The sequence below is a fragment of the Alosa alosa genome, chromosome 20 (assembly GCF_017589495.1).
Source record: "Alosa alosa isolate M-15738 ecotype Scorff River chromosome 20, AALO_Geno_1.1, whole genome shotgun sequence".
Lineage (NCBI taxonomy): Eukaryota > Metazoa > Chordata > Actinopteri > Clupeiformes > Clupeidae > Alosa > Alosa alosa.
The window spans coordinates 20,108,491-20,127,473 of NC_063208.1; the positions used below are offsets into that span (position 1 = coordinate 20,108,491).

The window sequence follows — 18,983 nt, forward strand, 5'->3', positions numbered from 1 at the left end:
GGGCATGTCAACCCATCCCATTACCACTTATTTCATGTATAGCGCCACCTAGTTAAAAATTAAAAAGCAAAAAATTAGGTGTTTTCATCACAATATCTCTGGCTGACAAGGTCAAAACTGCACGAAATTAAAAGTGTATGATCATTATGACACCTCCGAATGCATGCCAAGTTTTGTGTACTTTTTTCGTTCATGGGGGCCTACAATAAAATAATTTATGTGTACATTTAGTGACGTAACACCAACAAGGATTCCCGGACACTGAAAGACCGGGGTACAATAAAACTTGGTGGGCATGTACCCCACATGGATAGCATGGAACCGCCATTCTTCGCTTTGATCTGTAGCGGTACTGCAGGTACGTTAATCTTAATATCATCGTAATATCATCGTAATATCAATAAGGACCTAGGTAATGTTACCGTTAAGCGTTGGTTGAGTGATGGAGGCATTTGATTTATTGCATTTGTAGAAAACTATAAATGCGGCTATACCAAGCAAATGTATAGCAGCACTGTTTATATCTTCGACTGTCATTTATTGCACGTGCTACAAAATCATTCTGTGCAATGGAAGATTTACCAACGCTACACTACACCGGGTCTGATACAGTTTTGCCTATACATCATTGAGACTGAGACGCCTGTTTATTTTGTTTTAAGTGCGTGCAGGGTGTGAGGGGAATCGATGTGCTTTGATTACAGCTTGGTAGTTGTAGTCGGTGAAATTAAAAAAAACGCGTGTGTGAAGAAGTATCCAACAATGACACCTTCATTTCATTACGGCTGCTTTAGCAAAACACCTTAAGCTACTGTGTAGTGGGTCCCATTTAGAAGTGGCTACTTCATTCTGCTTTCTTTGACTCATGGAGCTGCGAATGTTATTACAACTTTTAAGCCACGATATGACAGTTTAAGTCCGCTTTGATACTGTAAGCCCATTGAGATTTTATTTGTGTCGCCAGCATAGCCTATTGACAATTTATGTTGTAAATAGGCCTACCTTATAATCCTACCTGTAGCTTAGGGAAGCTAACAGCTTTCTATTAGGATGTAGTTTGTTAGTTACCGCTTTGTCATAGCTCCCTGATGCATTTTGCATTTAGAATAGCCAGAGCGTGTATATCTCAATCGGAAAATTAAACAATATCGGGTGCCTATGGACTAGGCTGGGTGAACCCAGCCTGATCTGCCCGCCATATTTATTTTTTTGATTTCTTAAAAGATTGAGCTTGGTCTGATGAAAGCCAGACTAGCCATGGACCTCAGTTAAACAATGCAAGGGAACATGAATCAGCCTATATTTGCACTAACAATAACGGACGACTCTTCAACTTTGGGTCTGTTAAAATGTGTATGAACAGTCTAGCGGCGCATTTCATCAAGGCCCATTTGGACATGTCAGTTATTTGCACCACTGGTTAGATGTAAAACAGCATTTCGCTTCAGACTAGGCTACTGTTACTTAATTTGTGCATTAACAATAACGTTTCAGACTACTGTTACTTAATTTGTGCATTGACAATAAAGTATTACATGAACTAAAGATGACTAAAATCTTATGTAGAAGAAGAAACATTCACAAAAAATCCATCCATCCAAAAATGACCTTTGTTTTGATAGCTGTTGAAAACGGCATGGAACTGACAGAGATGTTTTTTTTTTTAAAATACATAATAAATAAATAAATAAATACATAAATAACATTATGCTGATACCTTTTGCTTTTCCCAAATACAATGTAGCCTACAGGTGTAAGTGACCTTTCATCAATCCAGTTGCAATTGATGAACTGTGATGAACTGCTCTACTTGTGATTGTTTAGAGATTGTAAAGGTTTTATAACAATGCTACATCTTCTTTGGCTATTCTACAATCTATTCTCCTTTTCAGCACCAGTAGGCTACTTTCTGTGCAGCCGCACACACACACTCAGGCATGCCAAACAAGCATACACAAAAGTTTCAAGAGTGGGGGATGGAGTAAAATATGGAGACAAATTGAAGTGTGCTTTATTTTCGCGGAACGGATGTACAGGACTGAGCGGCGGTCATATTTTGTACCGCTATGCGGTACATCTAGTTTAACCCTTGAATAACCAGTGGTAGCCGACTATATTAGGTCTATGCATGTGTCAAAATGAACATTGATTAATCAAATAGCCTATTGGTCAAATCAAATGTTTTTTGGCCCTTACAATATTATTTCCTATTCACATTGAATATCAATGCAATATTTCCCATGTAGTCCATTATTATTATTATTATTAGGCTATTATTTCCACACATAATAATGTACACACATTTCTTAAAACAGTTAATTGCAAGATGGTGTATTATAGGCACAGCTAGACAACAACAACAAAAAAAAAAACCTTTCAAGTCATTTTTCTCAGTTCCACACTCTGGTGAAAAACTGTGTTCCAATTCGCATCCTTTTGTAGGCTACTTAAAATACCTAATATATTATAATGTTTCAGGATTAGCTCATTATGTCTTAAACCTAAATGAATGCTTTCTTTAGGTCTCATATTTTAACCATTTACAACGTTACTAATATGGTACGGAGACTATATGTTTCCCCTGGAAATATTTTAACTATTGGACGTTTCTTTAAAAAAAAAAAAAAAATGGGGAAACAGCAAGTCCAAACACCGTTGCCTTCCTGATTAGTCCCCCCCAGATGATTGCGCTGCAATGACGCTAGCTTTCATTTTCTGTTCAATCCGGAAAAGAATGAGATAGGTTATACACGAGCTTGTTGGCAATGTTTAAAGCAATACACTACTCAAATTATGCTTAAAGTCTATATTTGTCACGTCTGAACGCGTTGTATAGCCAATTTCAGGGCATTTCTGTTTCTGTTTTGTTATTCAAGTGGACAGGCAGAGGGGAGATATTCCATTGAACGGCATAGGCCACGAATTATTGAAGAACATGTTGGAAGAATTCACTGGACCGGATTGGCTGTCGGAGGAAGTTAAAACTGGGGTAGGCTATGTATTTTAGACTGTGGTTTTGCACATTTTGGAGATAGTTGCCCACCGTGACATTTTACACACGTTTACACGTATATTTTTACACAGAACTAAGACTTTTGCTTGATTACATAACTATGATTGATCTTTTATATCATAGACCACGATCATAGCTGTGGAGTTTGACGGAGGAGTGGTGCTAGGCTCTGACTCGCGCGTTTCTGCAGGGTAAGTTGCTTGCAATCAACTGCCGTGCCGACATAGGCTACTGTCGGAGTCCTACAACTCCATGTTAAGCAGGTCACTCAAATCCAGCTAGCAACACACCGTACGCAATAGGTGAGATTCTTAGTAGGCCTATTTTGTGCACACACTGTAGGCCTACTCTAACGACCTTGGCTAAAGTCGTAGCCCTACCCATACACAAAAATAAAGGGAAAAAATATATTCACATGCAGCTGCTTTTAATAAATATATAGTACAAGAATGTATGCAGCTATGTGGAACCCAAAATTGATATCTTGCACCAAAGTCCATGCTGAATATATTTAATTATATGAAGAAAATATAAGAAAGTGGCCAATATTGAATATTTACTCATATTTTGAATAAATCTATTGATAAATCTATTTGAATAAATCTATTGATAAATCTATTGATAAATACATGGACATATATTTATTTATAGTATATTTATTTACCATAGATGTGCTTCTACTGAAATAATCAAGCTGCATACTGTATGTGGATATGTATTTTTCTGTATGGGAACTGGCTATTGTGGATGTAATTGGTTAGGCCTACTAAAACGTTTTACCCACCAACTAGACTGTAGGACTACATCTGATCTGAGTGTCATACTTTAACATTAATGGATTAATGTGGTAATAATTATAAATGTTTACTATTAACATTTTAATTCCATTTTTGTGTTATCACTCATTCTCAACTGTGAATGATTTGTTTTACCCATTTTTCAATGGTGGTTTTCTGCTGTCTCTCTGTGACACACAAACATCCTTCAGTGCATCAGTGGTGAACCGAGTGATGAATAAGCTCTCCCTCCTTCATGATAAGATCTACTGTGCCCTGTCTGGATCTGCCGCTGATGCCCAGACCATTGCTGAGATTGTCAACTACCAGCTGGATGTGCACAGGTGAGCACCAAAACTCTGGCTTCTCACATCATGACCATGGTCTTAAATCCATTTTAAATGGGCTTGAAAGTGACGTAGGCCCAGAGTTTCCGCTTGAAAAAAATGTTGCCGTTCACTTGAGGTTTCGTTTTCCGGACATTATGTCGCTTAAAGAATGACATAGGCCTAATCAGGCCGTATAGAATGCAACATGTTCATTAGCCTAACTTAACTAGTGTCAATGTAAAGATCTAGCCAGTCTCTATGCTGTTTTCATGGACAGCAAGAATCCGCTTCAAATAGGCAACGTTGTTTGTTGCTGCTATACCCATGTTATTTCAGTGGTTCAACAGTTTCACTTGCGCAGATGCGAACACACATTGAATGAGTGCTCACACCACTACCCCCTAATGTTATGCCTCTTTATTTGATAACAGTAAATTAAGAAATATTTCCTGTTCTGGAAAATGTTTAGTGTCTTTTTCTTTCAGTCCGCGGAATGATACCATTCGATTGTGTCACAAATTATCCGCAGACCAGCAATCTCCTCGTCAAGGAGGCTTTAACCCTGCAGATCATAGACACAGAGAAAGCATGCTCTGGGAACACAGCTGCATGTCAAGTGTAGCCATGGGTCTGTCTACACGGAACATTTAACCTTCCGACAGATACACCCGACACTTCTGCTTTTTCTCTAGTGGTGGTGGAGCTGAGGACATTTGAGTCTTCAGGTGTTACCGATTTACCATCATCCATCGCGTCGGGCCTCTGAAAAAAGCTTTTAAGGCTAGTCTGCCTGGGCCTGGCCATGTTTGAACCGACTCATTCGTTAGGCGTGCGCTTCCTATTTGAAAAGCAGCATATGCGTGTTGTTTAATAACTTTCAAATGGTAGGCTAGAGCCTTTTCATTTAAAACGTAGCCAAAGAATGTATTCTTGCTTTAATATAGGCCTACATTTTAGGCTTATTCTCAAATTCAGATTGTGTTAGGGGGACGGGATTATTAGGCAATTTCAATCGGACAGTTTGACCGGAGAGATTTAATTTTGTCAGAGATTTAATTTTATTTCCGGCCAATGTCCGGCAATTACCGGAAACCCTGCATAGGCCTACTTCATAGGCTCATTTATGTCATATCAATGCAAACGTCTGATTTCATGAAAATGTTCTCACAATACTTTCTATGTCTTTTAGTGTTGAACTGGGGGAAGACCCTCTTGTTCGCTCTGCTGCTACCCTGGTAAAGAACATCTCCTACAAGTACAAAGAGGAACTGTCTGCACATCTCATTGTTGCGGGGTGGGACAGGAGAGGAGGGGGACAGGTTGGTTGTCTCACAGAATCTTTATTGAACGCTCAAAGACCGTTCATATTTGATTGTCTTCAGTCTTTTTTTATCTCTTCTTGTCCAATGTCATTCTTTGAGCACATCATTTCATCTAGACCTTATTTGAAGTTTTATTTCCATACAAATTTGCTATAGGAGATAACTGGCCTGATCAGATCAACATGCACAAACAAACCAGACTCACAATAGGGAAAATACAATTTGATTGCTTCAGATAGTGTATTATTATATGTCAGCCAATCTTCCAGTCCATGTTCTAATCTTGGTAACAGTTATGGAGAGAGAAAAGTGTGCCAAGTGTGTGATAAAGAATACTGTACACGCTTTTCTTACAAGTTTCTCTTTCACACTTGTCTTGACACAGGTATTTGTGACACTGAATGGCCTCTTGTCCAAGCAGCCTTTTGCTGTGGGTGGCTCTGGCAGCTCCTACATCTATGGGTTTGTGGACGCTGAGTTTCGGAAGAGTATGAGCCGCAGAGAGAGTCAGGAGTTTGTTGTGAATGGTGAGTTTAGTTTTTCTTTTAAAGTCAATATTTGTGAAGTACTGACATTAAAATCCGCATGAGCCAGAGTTTGGCGGCGATATAGGTAGCGGGAAGCTACGTCAAGGCAGGGACTCTGAAATGGGCGAGACCTCTCTGGTGAAGTGAATTTGAATAAACCAATCACATGCAACCAGTGTTCAATTCTGACCTATATCTCTATCTATTATTAATTAACTTCGGCCTGACTCTGCCCACTTTGTTCATCTGACGGCACTCTGACCACAGTACGCATGTACTGTCAGCAAAATTCGCTGTCAAAATCGCACCCCGTAGCTGCAATGCCGACTGATTATGGAGTCACCAGTGTGTGATGAAAAAAGTTGTACTGGAACAGACCACAAAGACTATCCACAGACAATTAGCAAGAATATGTTTCATAATATGTTGCTAATGGCACTAGTGTTGCCAGTCCTGGCTCTTTTGGTTGTGGAAGAAAGAAGAGGAGAAAATAGGAGAACCATATTATTAGAGATAGTCATTGGGAACTACTAACTAACTAATAGGCTCTATGCACTAGTATAGTGATAAACTTCCGTTTTTGTCTAGAAGTTGGCATACCCGTTTCCTGTTTGCTATCATCGCTGTCAACACCTGGCTTCAGTTGTACCAATACGTAAGAAATACGGGAGTCTTAAGTTTCTTAAAACCGTCACTACGCTAGTTCACAGAGCCTATTGTGATTCCTAAGGGGACTATCTGCTGCGCTTGAAACCATAACAGGTCAGGCAAGAACAGCCAATCAGAGCAACTCTTTTCCTGATGGCTGACATGTGGAATCACCTGCAAACAAGCTGTCAAAAAGTCTACCATGGGCTTGATATGTGCTTAGCATAAGGACAAGGCTCCATGTACGGTAAACTGGCTAAGCAGTCTGTTTGTTATCTAACTCTCTTATCTGTTCCTTTTGGCAGCTCTGACACTGGCAATGAGTCGAGATGGTTCTAGTGGTGGTGTAGCTTACCTTGTCACCATTGATGAGACCGGCACTGAGGAAAAATGTATTCTTGGCAACGAGCTGCCAAAGTTCTTTGACCAATGAATAGAGACTGTACATAGTTTGCATTTGATCTAATAAACCAGAGGAAATAAACTTTACATTGGTTTGAGTTTGTTTACGATCTCTTATTTCAGGTTTATGGCCTACTTCAGGTACTGCTACTACTGCTAAGGATAACAGTTATATAATTTACACATAGACAGGATATAGTCACTATGTGTATAGGACAGAGACAATTAGCCCTGCATGGTTTCATTTCATGTTTTTTCATTTCAAATTTGTTTTTGTATATATCTATCTATCATTCTATGACTACATTCTGACATTTTTGTTCTCTCTTTATTGTAATAAACTTTATAGACGTCAACTGTATTTATTGCTTCTGGAGTTAACAATGAACTTAGATTAATAGGAATACTGTGACTGTGTGACCTGAGGGAACACTCAGTGATACCCTTGATACCATCAAATGGTAGCCTATAGTGATGTGGTCAGGATACACACTGGTATACCGTGGTCCGCCTTACTGGTGACCGCGTTGTGGTCATTGTCAATTAATTACAAAAGTAAATTGTTGTTAAATGCTAGGACTTTACCTGACACTGTGTTCAATGGTCAGATTAAATGAAAACCAAACATTTTGGCAACAAACACTCAAGTTGGGTTTGGCATATAAGGATGACTGAGAATGACACCATGCAGTCTTAGTGCTTATTACACTTGTGGAAAGGGACCTGAGGAAACCCATGAATTGGCACCGGGATGCTTTAGTAATATTTAGCTTTTAATGGGCCTACAATATATATTTTTTCTCAGAATAAGGTAGAATTTTCCTTTGTTGATTAAGTACTATCACATGCAAATAAATGTGGAGGGCGCTGTTTATCCCAGGATGACACAATTGTTGCTAGGCAGACTTAATCAAAACAGGTTTAGGCTTGGTCTACGCTTGTCTTGCCAAGAAATAGGTCTCATAAATGCATTTTTTTTGGTCGCTCGATCATATGCCTTCCTAGCATCATTCACTTAACGATGCGCTTTATGTCGGCTGAAGGTGCGCTTTAAAACAAGCGTATCATAAAACTAGCCTATCATACATTTTTTCATGTCTTAGCCTAACCTAAAATATGTTTAAGCAGTTATACACTTGAAGCTCATCCCGTATACCGTATATATACAAGACTAGATATGCTTTAAAGACCATTTTTTACTCAGATTTACCTATTCAGGGTTTTATAACCCGCCCAGCAACGGGGAATTCCAATATCGAAACTGAAACTATAACATTTTCGGATACTGAAATTAAACAAGCCAAGCTAGCCCGCTACATTTAAGGATTACGCAGATCGGTTATGCCGCCGTAGTGGTCCAGCACGTTTAATTTCGGGAAATAAGCCTATGGTGTGCTGGACGTTGCATGCGTGATACAATATCATAATGCGTAGAAACATTTATTTATTCTTACTCTCAGTATGCGTTGACTTAGTTGTATTTCATGTTTTAGAGTACTGGTTACTCTGGAATTTTGACCAAAACAGTCAGAGTAAACTGTTATGCCAGTGGGTCGCGTCTGGAGTACGATGGCTGATACTGAATGGAGTGTTAAATATTGCGCGGGATCACTCCAAACTGAAGCACTGGCTCATAAGTCACTGTATGCTGGGTCCTATTTTCTGTACTGGCCGCAATGTGTTGCTTGGTAACTTTCTCCTGGAGGGATCATGGCTTTGGTGCTTGAATGTCCTTGCTTCAACATCAGCCTGGCTGCTCTGGGAATGGTTATGGCCAGACAAAAATGGTAATAGTAAGGATACAACGCAAACAGCACGCGTGCTCTTTAAACGAGTCATTCGAATGTATAGACCTGACTATCTTCTACTTCTTGGAGCATTCATCTTCCTTTCATTAGCTGTTTTCTGTAAGTATCAAGAACTAGCTCAGGCTACATTTCATACAGCTACTGTCTTCATGATGTGAACAGCTCTCTGTCTCTCTCTCTCTCTCTCTCTCTCTCTCTCTCTGCCTACAATGTGTCCAGGTGAGATGTTCATTCCTTTCTACACTGGACAGGTGATTGACATCCTCAAATCGCACTATCAGTGGAATGACTTCCTGACGGCTATTCTGTTCATGGGCCTTTTTTCCTTAGGAGGGTCAGTGTACATAACTCAATGCATGGCATATGCCTAGTACACGAAAAGGTTATGAAAAAATGTTGCACAGAATGTGTCTGCCAGTGTTAGTGTCAACCATCTATAAGCCTAGTATGCCATCTCTTTGGCATGGCATACTAGACTAGAACAAAATTATTCATACCCTTGGCAAATATTGATTTAATGTTGATTTTCTCTTGACCAATATGTTTGTTCTGACTGAAAATGACACTGCCACATGCCAATAGGTTGTAAGACAATGTGGTAGAAACATGGAATCCAAAAAATAAGCCTTTTTATCTTTTTTAATTTTTTTTTTTTATGAAAAATGGCATGTCCACAATTATTCATACCCTTTTTAAAATAATCACTGGAAACATATTTATTTGCAATCAAAGCTCTCAAAATGGTTCTTATAATATGTACCAAGCTGCTCTATGTCTCCACAATGATTGTAGACCGCACCTTTTTAGCTGCAATCCGGGTTTTGAGGCAGGAATGATTATTTGGCATCACTCTGGCCTTGTACTCACTTTTTTGACGGTATTGGGGCAGGTCTCTTTGCACACTGCCTGATCTTTTCCTTCAGAATCTCATTGTAGCCTCTTGCTTTAGTGTTACCGTTTACTTTGAGAAGGTCACCAGGTCCCCCTGGTTCAAAAACATCCCAAAAGAATACTTTTTTAACTCCCACAATTGAAATGGACATGGTGTCATTGGAATTTAATGCTTCTTTTTTTATGCATGTTTGGAGAAGAGTGATCCATGATCAGCATCCAAGATGACCAAGTGATCCATTTTGAGATTGAGTGAACATTTCAACTACCAAAACACCATCCACAATGTGGAGAATAGCTATAGAAATGTAATAGTTTTGGGTGTTTTTCAGACAATGGGACCTGGTGAATTTCTCAAAGTAAACGGTAACACTAAAACAAGGGGCAAATTAAGAATTTTGGAGGAGAAGATCAGGCTGTTTGCCGAGAGACTTGCCCCAATAGGCGGCATTGGACCATTAAACCACACAATGATCCAAAACATACAGCTAAACAAGGCAAGAAATGGTTAACCGAGAACAATACCAACATTTTAGAGTGGTCCAGCCATAGTCCAGACCTCAATCCGTCAAAAAAGTGAGTACAAGGCCAGAGAGATGGCAAATCATAACTCTTGACTCAAAACCCAGATAGCTTTTAATAAGCTGCAGTCTAGAATCATTGTGGAGACATGGAGAAGCTTGGTAGGTATTATAAGAACCATTTTGAGAGCTGTGAATGCAATAAAGATGTTTCCATTGCTCCATTGCACACCATTTTTCATAAAAATGTTAAAAAAGATGAAAATGCTTCTTTTTTGATTCCATGTTTCTAACACATTCTCTTACAACATTTTGACATGTGGTAGTGTAATTTTCAGTCAGAACAAACGATAAAGAGAAAATCAACATCGAATCAATATTTGCCAGGGGTATGAATAATTTTGTTCTTAACTGTACATATGTATACTGTACACCACACCAAGCACTATAAGATGTTAACTTCTCATTTGTGCTCCAGCTCTATCAGTTCAGGGTGTCGAGGCGGCCTCTTCATGTGTGCCGTCAACAGTTTCACCTGCAGAGTCAAACTTAAGCTGTTCGGGGCCCTTGTAAGTCAGGACATTGCCTTCTTTGAGACCACCAAGAGAGGTAAGGCACAATTTTTCATATTATTTTAATGGCTTGACCACTATGGGGTCAGAGGCTAGGTTGACATGAAGTCATGTGACATATTGTTAAAACACACTGTTTGTGCAATATCCTGCACACTTTTGACTGCGTTTACAAGGCATGACAGTATCCCGGTTATGATCAAGACTTTGAAGTATCCCGGTTTTGTGTTTGCGCATGTCCTATCGTATCCTGATTTCATAACCCTTTTTGTGAAATCAGGTGTTCATACACCATATCCTGAATATGATCAAAATCAGGGTAAGACTCATAACCGGGATAAGGACGTGCATGTCAACGCAGTCATTGACAGTTTAATTTAGTCGTCATAAACCTAAACAAAATTACCAGGTGCCCAAAGTCCTGACCTGGGGTCAGATGTAAAGGCCAAATTCAGTCCAGGGCATACAAGGTTACAATTTGCAGAGGCATACCAATCAATACTTTGCCTTGAGTTTGTATTCACCATCTACTATCTGCATATGAAGATATCACTGATGCCAATTATTATTTGTGTGCAAATTAATAATTATCAGTGGATTTAGGTTTCTGGTTGATATTTACACTTATAACCACAATACATTCTTATTTTAAAATGTATTGTGGTAAAATAGGTCTACATCATTTAAAAGTCAATTTGCAGCACGTAAGTCAAAGTCACACACCTGCAGATAATAATAATACAAGGTGCGCACTTTTGATCAATCAGTTGATAATATGTAGCATTTGATTTTAACATTGTCATGGAGTGGGGGATAATATGATCACAATATCACAATAGATAGTCTTATAGGTAAACAATGGTGAGAATATTGTAGTCGAAATCTCAAACCAGATTCAAATTCTTGGACAGGTGACTGTCAATTTCTGCACACCACAGGCTATCATCAGCCGGCCTTAACACACTGTGCCACGGAGCTGACGGCAATAAATAACAATAGAGTACACAACTGTTTCACCAGCGCATAAAATTACACGTTTGAAAGTTAATTCAAAGTAGTCGTTAATTTACAATAATCCATGAATCCATGAACCAATGAATTAACTTGATGACCCTGAATAAAGAAAAACAGAGATGATTCACAGATTAAGCTAAGGTAGTCCATCATTTAAGTCTGTTATTTGAAGGTGTGCCAGTCCACATGTTACTATATGTCATTAACCACCAGACTACTAGTTAACCAGACTACTGAAGTTTGGAAACTATCATGGTCCAAACTAACAAAGTACGATGTAAGTACGACGGTTTTGTCGTAACTTAGATATTGATTAGTTGAATGATGCATCATACCTCCGTATTTGTACGGGAAACGCATCCCAGGGTGGAAGGCCAGTCAGTGACAAGAGGGGATGACATTAGTTTCGAAATCAAAAGTGGCTGTGGTAATAGCAATGCGGTAGTAGCAATGCCTGCCAACATCAAAAAAGTGCAGTCTGAAGAACGTGTACATTTATACAGCAAAGGTAGAATACATGTTAATGCAGTTTATTATCAGTTTGTAAAGGTTAGGCTAAGTAGGAATAATGCTAGGAATCCCTGATCAATGTGATAGGTTGGCTTGACCAATGATTTCAAAGTTAATGCAAAGTCTATGCCCATTATGATGCTAGAGTTGGAAACATTTCCCAATTGCGAGTACCCGGACGCAGGCCCAGACTTTCTTCACAAAGTGATGAAGCGAAGTCATGAGTGATGAAATCAGGCTATCACCTCTTTAAAGTCAAAGCAGATTTCTTGCAAAGCAGATTGAAAGCAGATTTCTATAAAGTAACGTTAATTAATTGAAAATATACACTGCAAAATAAGCGATTGCATAAATACAAATATTATTTTTATTTCAGTTAACCTAATTATTTTTTCACTGCTAGTTTTAGTCTTAGTTTTAGTTAACTATAATAACCCTGGTATTGGCCAGAGGTGACATTATTCATACTTTTACAACAGGTGACCTTACCTCCAGGCTGTCCACAGACACCAATCTGATGGCCCGGGCCGTTGCCCTGAATGTCAATGTTCTGCTACGAACATTCATCAAAACCTTGGGCATGCTCTCCTTGATGCTTAGCCTGTCCTGGAAGCTCACATTGCTTATGTTGATGGAGACACCACTAACTGGGTTGCTTCAAAACATATATGACACATTCTACCAGGTACTCATCAGAGACACAATTGAAACCTGCCAATTATTTTGTAGTTGTGTCTTGTAGTGTTAAAAAGACAATTTGAAGAAAATAGGGTAGAAACTATGATTTAAAAACAAAAGGCACATCTTAATGACAGGATTGATACTGATTGATATAATTGATAAAAATGCATACAATATAATAGGTGCTGCTGACTATGGAGCTGTGCATTGACAATAGCTGTTCAACAGGAACCATATTTTGTGTTTCATAGCTGATTACTTAATTAACTGTTGTGATCCATCAGAAACTGTCTAAGGAGGTGCAAGACTCTATTGCACGAGCCAATGATGCTGCAGAAGAGGCTGTGTCAGGCATCCGGACTGTCCGAGGATTCAAAACAGAGAAGAGGGAGTCATGGCTCTATGAAAACCGACTGATGGACACTCACAAATTGAAAACTCAAAGGGATACTGTTAGAGCAGTGTACCTGCTAGTCCGGAGGGTATATCTTTATTTCCTTGCTGCACTTGTCAGATTGTGCTTTGCTAATTTCTGTAGTAGAGGCACTCCTCATTCACTGCTTCATGTTTCTTAATGTATCTTTAGGGGTCATAAAGAGAGGGGTAAAATAAGATAACTAAAGAAAATAACATAACAAGTATGTAACTTGTATTGTTGAAGATTTTTTTTATTTATTTTTTGCTTTGTTAGATTGTAGAACTTGGCATGAAGGTGGCAATGCTATACTATGGCAGACTGATTATTCAGTCCGGACAGATGAGCACGGGGAATCTGGTGTCCTTCATCCTGTACCAGTCTGACCTGGCTGATAATATCAGAGTAAGTCCGCTCTTGGAGTGGTTTACTGTTGTTTCACAAACCAGATTAGGGCTGTACAATTAATGGAATTAATCAATTAATCGTGATTAGAACTTTTATAACAGCTATTATGAAGACAACAATTACTTTGCTACATTGTTATGCTACATAGGTCAGCCGTGGCCTACTGGTTAGCGCTTCGGATTTATAACCGGAGGGTTGCCGGTTCGAACTCCAACCAGTAGGAACGGCTGAAGTGCCCTTGAGCAACGCACGTAACCCCTCACTGCTCCCCGAGCGCCGCTGTTGTTGCAGGCAGCTCACTGCGCCAGGATTAGTGTGTGCTTCACCTCATTGTGTGTTCACTGTGTGCTGAGTGTGTTTCACTAATTCACGGATTGGGATAAATGCACCAAATTTCCAAAATGCACCAAATTTCCCTCACGGGATCAAAAGAGTATATATACTTACTTATACATACTTCATAACAATGCTTTGCTTTTGTCTTGAGTTTGTCGCATTATCTTTTTGCATGTATTTTTTCTGTTGGATTATATTTAAAATTCCATTTAAAAATTTAATCGTGATCTCAATATTGAACAAAATAATCGTGATAATGATTTTTGCCATAATTGAGCAGCCCTTAAACCAGATCATAGATTTGAAATTGTGTGCACTACCATTGGACCTGGGCCCGTTTCCCAATAACGATGGATACATGCACTTACGAGGGTTTTCTACGATTCATCTTAAGATCGTTCGTTTGGTTTTTCCGACTGTTCCGACTCAACCTTAGCCTGGCTAACATCAGACCTCATCTCATTGAGATGGGGTCTGGGAACTAGACATTCATTTTCTCGTATTTGAAACGTGGTTTACGAATGCCCAGAGCCGTTTATTGGGCGCTACGAATGTCTATCAAATCGTCTGTCGCGTAGCTCATAACGGCTTCGGTGTGTCGTCATCGTCTTGCTGCCCTCCCTCTGTTCTGTGATTGGTCCCCTAACTGAGGCAAAAATTTGCTCCATGGAATCCAGGCTGCCTAGCAGCGTGAATAAAATCGCGTGCGTAAGGCAGCATGGGAAAACCCAGGATAACTCAACCTATGTAGCACTGCTTTTTAAATTCTTTTTTTTTCTTTTCGATTCTGTATGACCTTTGACCCCAAGCCGTTGTAGTCAGTAACCATTAGACTGAAAAATGAAGGAGAGAGAAGAAAATGTGCTGCCTAGATCATTGATTGGAACATTTACTTTTCAAAAACGGCTTGATGGTGTTGATTAAAATAAAGTCCTCTGCAATGTATGTGATAAAAAACTTCTTCCCGAAGCACTTTTGAATTTATTTCCTCAGCATATTAGGTCATATCATAGATTATTATGGCCATTATTAAAATAATAATAAAAGAGTTTTTGAACTTTAATGTCACTAATGCTGATTATTCAATGATTCATTTGAATTTAAATATTTAAAATACTTTCACAGCAAAAATCATACATGCGATTAATTTAGATTAATTAATCACAGAGTATGTAATTAATTAGATTAATTTTTTTAATCGATTGACAGCCCTACTTTTTTTCCTACCGACAATACTCGGTGACCTCGAATAACAGAGCCCTTTGTTGAAAACGACCAGAGTTCCCCTATAACTGTTGTGCTATCTCTGTTTTACAGACTTTAATTTACATCTTTGGTGACATGCTAAATTGTGTGGGTGCAGCAGGTAAGGTCTTTGAGTACCTGGACAGGATGCCAGAAATAAGCACTGAAGGAACCATGCAGTCTGATTTTCTGAAGGGACACGTCCAGTTTCAGAATCTCACATTCTCCTACCCGACCCGCCATGACCAGAAGGCACTGAAGGTAAGGAAGCAGTAATTTCATTCATATTCCGTATTCATGAATATAACCTTGAGTGTCAGGTGTACTTTGTGACCACAGTCCAGTTTGTGTTTGTAATGAATACAGATAATGTCTTTGGACTGTTTATGTTTGTGTGTAGGGCTTTTCTCTTGAACTGAAGCCGGGGCAGATGACAGCTTTGGTGGGTGCCTCAGGTGGGGGCAAGTCCACCTGTGTGAGTCTGCTAGAGAGATTTTACCAGGCCCAGGAGGGGGAGATTCTCCTAGATGGACATCCACTGCAGAATTATGAGCACAAATATCTGCACAGAAAGGTGAGTATAGCATTTGAGTAGCAACAATGGCTAGTTTTAAGAGGTTTTGTTCATCATGACCCTAACCACATTTGCGGTAATGATAATGATAGCAAAGACATGAGCAGTGACATGTGATGTCGACATCAACACTAAAATTGGCTGTGTCACACAGATTGCCATGGTAGGCCAGGAGCCTGTGCTTTTCTCTGGTTCTGTGAAAGACAACATCGCCTACGGGCTGGGAGAGTGTTCCCTACAGCGAATACAGGAAGCGGCCCGCAAAGCCAATGCCCATGGCTTCATCTCTCAGCTGGAGAAACAATATGACTCAGGTACCCTCCTAGTCTTTTGTACAGTCACAAAAATAAGTAAAAAAAGACACAGTTCAAATAAAACATGTTTAATTCATTCATTTATAACTCTCTGTCCCATCAGATGTGGGAGAGAGGGGAGGTCTGCTGTCAGGCGGTCAGAAGCAGCGCATTGCCATTGCCAGGGCTCTGATCAGAGAGCCACAGGTGCTCATCCTGGATGAGGTGACCAGCTGTCTGGACACAGAGAGTGAACAAATGGTACAGTTCTCCGTTTTATATGTGAAATGAAGCTGCAATTATGCATACTTTATTACACATGCATGTACACATGACAATTACACACATACACAAGAATGTTTTTTTTTTTTCACAAATGTATACATGGTAAGATGTGCAGAGGTGACACACATTGATGGCTTTCTTTGACAGACACCATTCTGGCACACAAAGTACATACATATTTATATTTATCCATCTGAAAAAAATACTTTTTAGTAAAAAGACTAAACAGTACTGCGTGCACACAGATATGGACACACACACATACTGCAGTCATGCACATTGAACTTTATTCTTTCAAAACAAGATGTCTTAGAGCTGGTTGACATTCCATGTTTCACAGGTGCAAGAAACTTTGGCCTCCTGTCCCAACCAGACCCTGCTAGTGATTGCTCATAGACTGAAGACCATCGAGAAAGCAAATCAGATTGTAGTGGTTGACAATGGGACAGTAATTGAGAAGGGCACTCATAAAGAACTCATGGAAAAACAGGGAACCTACTACAGGCTAAAAGAAAGACTCTTCACTGAAAGTTAAACAATCTTAACAAATCAGATTCCTGTACGACTTTGTTGTTTTTCAGGCTGTATAGAAGTTTGTAGGAAATAGGCCAATATATGTTTGGTGTCATGTTTAAGTACCTTTTTAGTTTGCCCTGTCATATAACTGTAAGAATAATAGGTTATTATAGCCAAATAATTACAACTGGTTGTTTTCTGCATGTGCATGAGTTGTAAATAAAGTTATTTTCTTTTTCCAAAATTGATCATTATTTGTATGTCTCTTTAATGGCATGAAAAATAAATACAATTCAAAAGGCCATATGAAATCTATAGTATTACATTCATTAATTTAATTCCAAGGTCCCAAAACATAATAATGACTATTAGTTGCGTGTGGTAATATGAACTCTGAAATTAATCTTAATCACATGATGTCAAAAGAGTGATCAGGATGAATTGTACATTTGAGCAGTTTTTATGGCATCGTATTTAGCATGTAGCCTATCTTAGATACAGCTCAATAGCCTGTTGAGTCTTGCTGGAAAGTCCCATTGTCTGCGTCTGGCAGGCTGCCTGACCACAGCAGTAGGCCTACAGCCTCCATCATCTGTGTGTCTGTGCTTCGCCCTCACTTGGAGAAACACCTACTGGGCGACACCAGCCATAGAGATACATCGAAGCACTGGGCGCCATTTCATCAACTGAAGCTTTCTCAAAATGGAGGGCCGGTTGGATGGATTTTGAACATTGTCTGAGAACAGTGATATAATTTACTCTGTGTGTGTGTGTGCAAGTGATTTTACATTGCCTTGAAATGTCCAAACACATGCCAAAACTGTATTCCAACTTTTTAAATCAACAAGAGAATGTCTTATGTCGTTCAGTCTTCCCCATGTATGGTGTTTACTAAAATGCTGCAAGCAGAGCAGCAGAGTATTATATCACCCATCATCAGGTCTGCAGTGGCTGAAGGTATACATTATTTTATGTGTTTTTATAAACAATCAGCATTCTCTATTTATGTTTCAATGTTTTGTGTGTGTGTGTGAGAGAGAGATGCATGTCAGGTGAGGCTTGTATATGATCATAAGTAATTTTGTAGACATATTCAGATGTTGACAGAAACACATGGAGACAATATTATCAGACTAAAAAAGTATCCAAAGTGACTTTCCACATTTACATTCCCTATCAAACAGCAAATTCACTGAGTGAATGGAAAGTGAAAATGAAATCAAACTCAACAGGAACAAAAGAAAACCATTTACAGATGAAGCCCTGTTAAGGTAAATCTGAAATCTGACAGTAAAATACATTCAAAGTGTTTGCAAATTAACTATCAGCTGATCCAAGTGATGATACTGTATACACCAGCGTTGATATACACAGCAAAAGCACAACAGCTGATTGATTTGGAGTTTCTAAATGGGTCAAGACTGGACACTGGAGAGGATGCTTATGCAGAGAGCAGAAACACACACTGGGTTTTCCTCATGACACGCACATCTCTTCTTTATTTGTGTCCACAATTCAGAACAAATGTAAGGACACAGATTTCACAGGTGCAATAATTGCTCAGACAAGATTCAGCATTGTGATAACAAAACAGCAGCACAACAGATGTTATGGATACACACAACACCTCAAATGTGGGGACTTCTACTAAAATTGACAATGTACTGTAATACACAATTTACACCGCGACCAGAGGAACACAATGCACCCGTTTGTCTCTGTTTGGTAACAAATTAAGTCATCTTTACAATGTGTTTGGTGAATCTATCAGAATATATGATAGGTTAGGTTAGTTTCTGTGACAGGATAATGGTTCCAATGTCCAACAGTATTATATCCTGAACCACCTTACTTTGGCAGCCTGAGGTGGAGTTGTTGAACTGGTTCTGAAATGTGA

The 18,983-nt window shown here is 39.1% G+C and overlaps 2 protein-coding genes across 2 annotated transcripts; both read left to right on the forward strand.

The window, feature by feature from the left end:
• The first annotated feature begins 2,710 nt into the window (after window positions 1-2,710).
• Window positions 2,711-7,115, forward strand: LOC125285882 (proteasome subunit beta type-9). Its single transcript, XM_048230548.1, has 6 exons — window positions 2,711-2,989; window positions 3,137-3,204; window positions 4,002-4,133; window positions 5,308-5,437; window positions 5,826-5,967; window positions 6,921-7,115. Exons 1-6 carry the CDS (start codon window positions 2,936-2,938, stop codon window positions 7,046-7,048), a joined length of 654 nt encoding a protein of 217 aa, XP_048086505.1. The 5' UTR covers window positions 2,711-2,935; the 3' UTR covers window positions 7,049-7,115.
• A 1,931-nt stretch (window positions 7,116-9,046) lies between these two features.
• Window positions 9,047-17,334, forward strand: LOC125285877 (ABC-type oligopeptide transporter ABCB9-like). The gene is made up of 10 exons (XM_048230543.1): window positions 9,047-9,076; window positions 10,716-10,846; window positions 12,813-13,018; window positions 13,299-13,496; window positions 13,706-13,834; window positions 15,491-15,679; window positions 15,819-15,992; window positions 16,147-16,306; window positions 16,410-16,546; window positions 16,911-17,334. The coding sequence occupies exons 2-10, from the start codon at window positions 10,750-10,752 to the stop codon at window positions 17,103-17,105; spliced, it is 1,485 nt and encodes a 494-aa protein (XP_048086500.1). The 5' UTR covers window positions 9,047-9,076; window positions 10,716-10,749; the 3' UTR covers window positions 17,106-17,334.
• The last annotated feature ends 1,649 nt before the right edge of the window (window positions 17,335-18,983 follow it).

What these genes read in the sequence shown, in the direction of transcription:
- LOC125285877 (XM_048230543.1), top strand. Translation starts at nt 10,750, where the DNA reads ATGTGTGCCGTCAACAGTTTCACCTGCAGAGTCAAACTTAAGCTGTTC. An exon ending in CTTTGAGACCACCAAGAGAG is followed by an intron (nt 10,847 to 12,812) that starts GTAAGGCACAAT and finishes CTTTTACAACAG; the next exon opens with GTGACCTTACCTCCAGGCTG. An exon ending in ACACAGAGAGTGAACAAATG is followed by an intron (nt 16,547 to 16,910) that starts GTACAGTTCTCC and finishes CATGTTTCACAG; the next exon opens with GTGCAAGAAACTTTGGCCTC.
- LOC125285882 (XM_048230548.1), top strand. Translation starts at nt 2,936, where the DNA reads ATGTTGGAAGAATTCACTGGACCGGATTGGCTGTCGGAGGAAGTTAAA. An exon ending in CGGAGGAAGTTAAAACTGGG is followed by an intron (nt 2,990 to 3,136) that starts GTAGGCTATGTA and finishes TTTATATCATAG; the next exon opens with ACCACGATCATAGCTGTGGA. An exon ending in ACAGGAGAGGAGGGGGACAG is followed by an intron (nt 5,438 to 5,825) that starts GTTGGTTGTCTC and finishes GTCTTGACACAG; the next exon opens with GTATTTGTGACACTGAATGG.